The sequence below is a fragment of the Antechinus flavipes genome, chromosome 2 (genome assembly GCF_016432865.1).
Source record: "Antechinus flavipes isolate AdamAnt ecotype Samford, QLD, Australia chromosome 2, AdamAnt_v2, whole genome shotgun sequence".
Classification (NCBI taxonomy): domain Eukaryota; kingdom Metazoa; phylum Chordata; class Mammalia; order Dasyuromorphia; family Dasyuridae; genus Antechinus; species Antechinus flavipes.
In genome coordinates this window covers 319145374-319154142 of record NC_067399.1, presented here as the reverse complement: position 1 = coordinate 319154142, position 8769 = coordinate 319145374, and the positions used below count along the sequence as shown (strand labels likewise).

Below are 8769 nucleotides of genomic sequence, written 5' to 3'. Positions count from 1 at the left end.
GAAGTGGGACAAGCTACCCCTTTTCTGGAATCAGCCAGGGAGCCTTCGCTGCCCTCTACATAGGTTTGTCTTTGGAAGAAGAGTCTTTTTAGGACAGGAATTGGGAGGAGATAGGGGATGGGAAGGGGGTATTACTGGAAATAACCCCACAGGAGCCAGGAAATGTGGGTTAGAATCCTGACTACCACTTTCTAGCTGTATGATCTTTGGGATAAATTTTATCACCCCACTGGGTTTTAGCTTGCCTTATGTGCAGAACAAGCGAGTTTGTGACCATGTGGGGGTAGTTTGGAATCATAAGACCTGATATAAATTCAGGTTCCACTACTTAAAACTTAGATGACATAGGACAGATCAGTTGATGATCTTTCAACCTTTGCCATTCCAAAAAATGAGGGAATGAGACTAAAAAATATATTTGGAAGAAAGATCCTGTTTGGCTCTGGGCTCCTGTGCTTTGTGAAATTGTTGTTTTTTTTTTTTTTCTTGTATTTCAGTATTATTAATTTCCTTTGGGATCCTCCTATGCCTTTTCATATATATATATATATATATATATATAATATATATATATATATATATATATATATATATATATATATATATATATTGAAAAACCTTATTTTGAAAAAAGGGGTCCAAGACTTGAAAAAGGTGAACAAGCGCCTCCAGGTGCTGTGGAGTCCTATAAAGAAGCCTTTTCAGGAGCCAAGGGCTTGAATCCCAGGTGTCAGGCATTGGAACCTTCCCTGTGAGGAAGATGGGGGCTGGGGTAGCAGCAGGAGGTAGAAATGATCCGTAGCCCCCATTTGTGGCATCCTCTCTGACCTTGCCTTTTCCTCCTGCAGAATGATCTCTCGGACCCAGCTGGTGCAAGGGGTGCTCCAGGAGCTCCAGGAGGCAGCCGAATGCTTTGGCCTGGAGGGCTGACCAATGCTGCCCTGGAAGCCAAGAAAACTCTATCCTCCTTCTCTCTGCCCAGCTGCCGCAGCGGGGAGCAGTTCCAGGGCGAGATGGACGTGGACTCGGTGGCTCTCAGCCTGTATCCGGAGGACGCCCCCAAGAACATGCTGCCCCTGGCGTGCAAGGGGAAGGGCAGCCGCCTGTTTGAGGCCGCCAGCGTGTTGCTGTGGGGCGGGCCCGGCCTGAGCCCGGAGCTACGGGCTCGCACCGTGGTGGAGATGTTGCTGAACAAGCACTACTATCTCAAAGGCATGATTGACTCCAAGGTGATGCTGCAGGCCGTCCGCTACTCCCTCTGCTCGGAGGAGACCCCGGAAATGACCAGCCTGCCCCCGGCCACCCTGGAGGCCATCTTTGACGTGGATGTCAAGGCCACCTGCTTCCCCGACAGCTTTGCCAATGTGTGGCACCTCTATGCCCTGGCGTCCGTCCTCCAGCACAACATCTACTCCATCTATCCCATGTGGAACCTCAAGATCCGGCCCTACTTCCACCGGCTGATCAGACCCCGCTGTTGCAACCAGCCCCCCTCGACGCTCCACATCATGTGGTCGGGCCAGCTGCTGGCGGGCCAGCTGCTGGCCAGCCAGGTCTTCAAGCCCGAGTATTTCTCCGCAGTGGTGGGGCTGGAGGAAGTGGAGGCCGAGGTGGCCAGCCCCCCGCCCCCGCCCCCTGTCCCCCCGGCAGAGACGTTGGAGCTGCTGAACCGAGACCCCCGGCTCACCTACTCCCACCTGCGCGAACGCTACAGCATCACCAAGAGCACCTTTTACCGCTGGAAACGCCAGTCCCGAGAACACCGCCAGAAGGCAGCCACGCGCTTCGTTGCTAAGCACTTCCTCCAGTCCTGTTTCCAGGATGGCAACGTGATCCCTTTGCAGCGCTTCCGCCAGATGTTCCCCGAAATCTCCAGGTCCACTTACTACGCCTGGAAACACGAGCTTCAGGGCCCCTCTGAAGGCGGCGTGAGCAAGGACCCCCTCTCGGGGCTCTCCCTGGAGGCGGAGGAGCTGGAGAAGCTGTCGGCAGAGGGGAAGAAGAGCTGCTTCCCAGACCCCTCCCCAACGGGGATCTTCATGCAGGGAGCCAAGAGCTACCTGGAGCGCTGCATCTCCATGAACACGCTCGTGCCCTACCGGTGCTTCAAACGCAGTTTCCCCGGCATCTCTCGGTCCACCTACTATAACTGGCGCAGGAAGGCCATCAAGGGGAATCCCAATTTCAAGATCCCACCCTCCCTTCCCGGGGGGAGTCTCCGTCCTCCCACGGGGGAGATCTTGCAGCCTGGGAAAGGCATGCCCATCAGGAAGGGGCTGGCGGGGCTACCGCCGAGCTCCCGGGGCTTCTTGGCTCTGAAGCCCTCTCTGGCTCGTTGGCAGAAGCGACTGCGCCGGGCTGCCAGGAGGCAGGTCCAGAGCGGGCGCCTCCCTTTCTGCCAGTTCCGCCTTCGCTACCCCAGCCTCTCGCCCAGCTCCTTCTGGCTCTGGAAAGGCACAGCCAAAGGCAGGGCTAATTCTCGATCCCGGCTCCCCTTACAGGCCCCTAGTCGGGGGGTCCTGGGAGCCGTGGGGAAGGCGGAGGCGGAGGAGAAGCCCGTGGTGACGACAGTGCAGAAGGAGGGAGCCCCCAGGGAGGATCGCTCCCCAGGGCCCTATCATGGCACCCTGTCTGGGTACTCGGTGGCAGGAGGGGCTGGGGGCGGGGGCAGCAGTAGCAACGGCAAGGTCTTTGTCATGGATGTGATCGCCACCACCCAATTCAAGGCCCAAGCTAAGCTCTTCTTACAGCGACGCTTTGAGTCAAAGACCTTCCCCTCTTACAAGGAGTTCAGTGCCCACTTCCCTTTCACAGCACGGTCAACGTACTACATGTGGAAGCGAGCCCTCCATGACGGCCTCACTCTGGTGGACGCCTAAGGTGCCTGGGGAGCAAGCTTGGAGCTTAGCCACACCCTACCAGGACCCCTTCAGGGCGGCGGTGATCACCCTTCCTGCCCTCCTGAGAGAGAAAATACTGGCCCGACTTCTTTCCCCCTCGGCCACTGGTGCAAAGTCCCAGGCCGTGGCTGGGCTGCTTTGCCCATGTCTTAATGTTGCGCGACATAAGATGCCTTCTCAGTTTCGTAGTCTTTTGTTATTCTCATTTTTTTTATTTTCAAGTTCTGATTCTCCTGAAAAAGGAGAGTGAAACTGGTGGGCAGGGACCCACTGGAGCGCATGTTCATTTTCTCAGGGACCTTAGGGACTGGTGAAGGTGGAGAGGGGCTATTTTTTGTTTTGTTTTTTATTTTTTTCCCAACCTTGATGGTAAGAAAGGTTTGTGTACCTCTATTTCTATGGTTTTTGAGGATTTTTTTTTATTAGTTGTCCCCTCCAGACTTCCCTGCTCAGACAGACCCTATCGGGTATGAATAGAACTGAAGGAGGGAATCATGGCAGCAGTGGTGGTGTTGGTTTCCGGGCAGAGAACTGGAATATGGTGCGTCCATGGGGGCAGCAGCCTTTATAGTGTGGGGGTTTTACTTATCCAAGCCTAATCTACCTACCATTGACCCCTGAACTCAAGGGAACTCTGCCAGGCTCGAAGTGCCCTGATCCCCTGGCACTCACTTATCTCCAGCAAGCTGCAGCAGGAATGTAGTGGGGTTTTGGGTGTTGAAGACTAAAAAGCCATTCCTACTGTGGTTTGGCTCCTGAGGGTGAAGACATCAAGCTGAGATCTGATTGCTGTCTGGAGTCTGGTTCCCTCTTACCGGGTCAGTGTGATTCAGAGAGGTTGCATGTATTTGGGGGATTGGGAAGTGCTGAAAGCTGGCCCTATAGAGGTAAATAATTTGGTTCTAGTCTTATCTTCTTTTCCTCCTCCACTTTTGCTGAGAGTAGAAGTGTCCAAACCGGCTTAGCCCATTGACTGGAGAGCCAAATTCTTCCTGGGATTATGTGTTGGGGGGCTGGGGGGAGCAGAAGGGGAAGCAGGAATACTGCCCAGCTCAACGTTTGCCTGGGAAAAGGTTTCCTCCATTCTCCCAGAAGACAGAAAAGCCGGACATCTGCCTTCTTTAACTAGATGTGTTTCTAAGAGATCACATCCAGGTTGCCATCCAGTGATACCACAGGTATAATAATGCCTTAAATAGCTGTCCTCTGGCTGTCCCCTTCTCTCTTTCCTCTCAGCAAGGTCTCCCAGCTCTTCCCCATAGAGCAGTAGACTGCCAGCCCAGAAGTGGGCTCTTCCAGGTAAAGATATGGGACCATTCAGTTGTGTGAATGAAAAGCAGGTTATAGGGATGGGGTGGGTGAAATTTCTTGTCTGGTGAATTGTAAACCAATAAAAAGTAGGGTTTTTTTTTGTCTTCAGTCCATTGCCTCTTCTCTTTGTTTTGCTGAACTTATGTTCTCTGAGAACATTAAATAAGTCATTTGACCTAGTTAGCCCTATTTCCTCAACTTGGAAAAGGGTTTCGATCCCAGTTCCTTAAACTGTGAGTCGTAATTCCTTATGGGGTCTTGTAAAGATTGCAAAATCATGATTATTAGTAAATGTTTGATTTGCATACTTATTTTATGTACCGATTTACCTGGAGTCTTTATAAAAATTTTCGGCAGAAATGGGGGTGTGAGTGGGAAACGTTTAAGAAGCCCTGGAGATGACAAGCATCCCTCTCAGCTTAAATGCTGCTTTCCCCCATTCATTCCCATCCTCTGGCTGGCTTAGGATCAATAAGGGCCAAGTTTTTTCCGATGACAGGTCAGGCAGCCCAGCAGGATGGGAACCAGTTGCTGGGATACTTGGACCAATCAGCAGGGCCCCAGTGGGGCTGGTTCTCCAGCTCCCTTCATCTGCAGAGCCCTCATCCCTGAGGCTAGCCATGGGAGCCCAAGGGCAATTTGGAGGAGGCCCTCTTCCCTCCCACTTTGATTGATGTGGGCATATATAGTCATACTGTAGTATTAGTTTTGGAATGGGAGAACCTGGATTCAAACTATGTCTCCGCTATCTAGACAAGTTTCTTTATTCCCAAGCCCTCCCTTGCTTCATCTTCAAAAATAAAGGGGGTAAACTGGATGGCTTCCTAAGGTTTTTTTGAGGTGCAAAGAGCCACGCTGGCTTTTCAACTGATTTTCCTTGGTTTAATGCTTTTGTTACCTGCTCAAGGCCAGCAGATGGCACCCTAATGCCACAGGAGGAAAAGCCAGGTAAGGGGGTAGGTACCCTTAGTGGGATCTTGACCCACTCTTAGCCCTATTTCTCACATTTTCTTTTGCTTGAAGAGAAGCCTTCACTTTATATTAAGGACAACTAGACCTTGGTGCACCAAGGACTAGCTCTGGTAATATCAAAAAACTGTGCTGATTGATGAAGCATCTTTGGGGGAAACTTGAAATCAGAGGTCATTAAATCTAAGATAGTTTGCTATACAGACGAGGGAACAAATTTAGGTGAAAAATATGACCTGGTTGCCCAATGAGTAAGATCCTGAGACGGTATTTGAAATGAAATCTGCCCGATTTGAAACCCAGCTCCTAGTCTACTCTGTGCCCTTCCTCATCCCTGTCAGAAAATTGAGAGAAATTCTCCTTCCCAGTCGGTCACACTTGTCCACAAGTGCAAAGTGTGGGTCACCTTCCCTTGCTAGATTTCCTCCCCTTTTGGAGTTTGACTCTGGAGTTTGTGGCTGCCCCTTTGCTTACACTGAGAGAATAAGAATTTCAGGAGTCTGGATACTGGGATTCAGTTGAGAGTGGAGGCCTCCAGGGTAAAAGATGTTCTAACCCTTTTGTTTTCCACAGTTGGAATCTTCTCTTGTCCCACTGACATGGATGATGGGGAAAATTCTATACTATATATATATATATAATTCCCTCAAGAAGTGCTCTTGTTTTGAGAATGCTATATCACTTTAGGTATGTCACCTAAATGAAGATGAGGACTTCTTCATTGGTAAAATGAAAGGTCCAAGTACTAATTCGAAAATGGATGGTCTTTTAACTTGAAATAAATAATAATAAAAAAAGTGTTCATCATAACTGTCTCTTGCTAATTGCACGGCCTTGGGCAGCACAATTAATGAATGTCTCTAACTCAGCTTCCCCATCTGTTAACCAAGTAAAACAATACAGGCCCCCACTTACCTCACAGGGTGCTTGTGAGGAACAAAGCGGGATGGTGGTTATGTGTGAGTGTGTGTGTGTGTGTGTGTGTGTAATTGCTGCACAAATGTATGGTGGAGGAGGAAGAACAGCCTTTGGGGAAATGAGCAGCTGTAAGTAGGCTTAACATTAGGGGGAATTTTTTTCCCCTCTTAGGAAAATGGCTTTGAAAATAGCATGAAATCCGCTTAACTCCAGCAGCGTTTTCCTGCTAGGCAGGGAGAGCTGGGAGGAAGGAGATAGGCAAATATCACTCAGCCTAGGGGGTGATCCACTCTGGTGGCAGCCTCACCAGTTAGGGCATGACTTCTCCACTCTTGCCTGAGGGTCACAATACCCAAAACTAACATATATCGTTTCAGATGGTCCTGGCTACAAATCCTGAGGTAGGTGCTGCCATTTATCTCCATTTTACAGATGAGGAAACTGAGACGTAGTTAAGTGGATTGGGATTCCACAGAAAGTGTTATATATAACATTTGAACTTGGATCTTCTTGCTAAATCCAGGTGATACTGGAGAAGCATGCCCTGGAATGCCAAGAGGACATCTGGAGAGGGGAAATAAGGGGTGTGAAGCAGAGGAAACGCTGTATAATGGAGGAGGGGTAGAGAGTCCTGCTGATTTGGATTTTTAATCTTGAGTTTTGGGATATGTGCAGAGGAAAGAGCTGATTCCCCCATTGCTTCTTTTGCTCCTTTTATTTTTTTTTTTCTTCTCAATAGTATTTTATTTGTCCAAATAACATGTAAAGATAGTTTTTGTAAGACTTCCAAATTTTTCTCATTTCCTCCTCCCCAAGGCAGCAAGCAATCTGATACAAGTTAAATATGTGCAAGAAAAATCAGACCAAAAGGGGGGAAAAAAACACAAAAAAGAAAAAAAACAGTGAAAATTCTGTTTTGATCCACATTCAGTCTCCATATTTCCCTCTCTAAATATGGATGGTATTTTTCATCCTAAGTTTATTGGAATTGTCATGAATCACCAAATTGTCCCTTTATTCTTTTTCTCCCAGCCTGTTGGAGATTCTTGGACATCCCTTAAACCAAGAACAATGATCAATATACTTTGATATTCAGCAAAACTAGGTTTATTAATTTCCTCACCCTATTTGTAGCACCAGGCTGTGTAGATGGGAATATGACAAATTTCTTAAGAGGAAGGAGAGGAAGTCTTATCTCCTACTCTGGCTCTGGGAACAGGCTGAGATATATCGATTATATCTATTAGACAATTAGATTGTTGGCTGGTGAGGGAGGAAGTGGGGTATTGGAGACTGAGATTTGGAATGGGCTCATATTAGTATCATTATTTCAGAACACATTTAAGGTTGGGAGGAACCTCAAATCCTTTCATGTCACAGATACAGATACAGGTCCTTTGAGGTTGTGACTTATCAGAGCTTACCAGTTCTCCAGCTTCCAAATCCAGCTGTTTCCTCTTAACTACTCAGGGAGGCATTTGGGTTTCCAATTGCATTTTCCCCATTTCTACCCAAAATTATGGCTTTGGTTATCCCCATTTATTCAAAGTGACTTCCCTAGATCAGAGAAACCCTTGGCAAAATGGTGAGGGTTAAAGTATTTTTTTGCCTCAGTCTATAAATGGCAGGGTAGATGGAGTACCTGGCCTAGAGTCAGGAATATTAATTTTCCTCAATTCCTTCAACCATTGTGTCTGGACCACCCTGTAGACTCTTTACTCATCCGTAAAATGAATTGGAGAAGGAAATGGCAACCCAACCAATATCTGCCAAGAAAACCCCAAAATTAGGGTCGCAGTCAAATTGAATAACAGCAATAAATGTGCGTGCATTGGAGAAAAAGACAAAATGATCTTTTCCTTCAAAGAACTGACATTCTGCCTTCCATGTATGTAACCCAAACTTGGGAACATGGGGAAATTTTCCTGGGGCTAGATATTTTTGAGCAGGAGTCCCTGGTCCTGCTCTTGGGCAGATGTGTGGGGATGGGGGAGAGAGGGAAGAAGAGCTATTGGAGGGTTATCTCCTGGGGTGGCTTCTTCCATTCAAACAGGTTCCAACTGCTTCCAGCTGGTCTGTGAAGCCTCAGCTAGTAAATCTCCCTGGCGCCTGGGGAGAAAACCGGTTGGAGTTGTCAGCAGCTATCCTCTGGCAAGCTTTGGCCTATTAAACACAGCAGCTCGGGGCGAAGGAAAGGAGACCGGATAGAGAAATTGAAAGGGGCTGGAGAAAATGGGCAGCCCTCTCAGGGAGCTGGGGTGGTACACAGACTAAGGGACCTAGGGGCAGCTCTTGACTTTCAGGGCATCAAGTGGGTCAAAGTCAGGGAGTGTCTGATTCTTAGTCATTCAGGTTGGGAACAATAAGGGAACTGGAAGATTTTTACAGTAAAAAGGAGGCTGTTTGTGTAGTCAATGGCCTCGCGTTTAAATCCTGGGTGGAATTACCTATGGATAAGTCACTTCTCTGTGCCTTATTTCTTCAATTGTAAAATGAGGGGGTTGGGCAATATGGTTTCTAAGGGCCCTTCCAACTCTAGATCTATGATTCTGATAGTATTGCTCCCCATTATTAAGGAGGGAAAGGTCACACAGTTCAGCCAGAGCTGGGGACTCCACCTCTTTCCACCTGTATAGGTGGTAACTATTGTCTATCTTCCAATTGTCCTCCC

General features: G+C 48.3%; 1 protein-coding gene across 1 annotated transcript; it reads left to right on the top strand.

Annotated features, from left to right (window-relative positions):
• Nucleotides 1-678: 678 nt before the first annotated feature.
• On the top strand, nucleotides 679-5990 carry VRTN (vertebrae development associated). Its single transcript, XM_051973485.1, is given in 2 exon segments — nucleotides 679-925; nucleotides 928-5990. Coding segments are annotated over 2 exon segments (2028 nt in total). The 5' UTR covers nucleotides 679-849; the 3' UTR covers nucleotides 2880-5990.
• Nucleotides 5991-8769: the final 2779 nt, after the last annotated feature.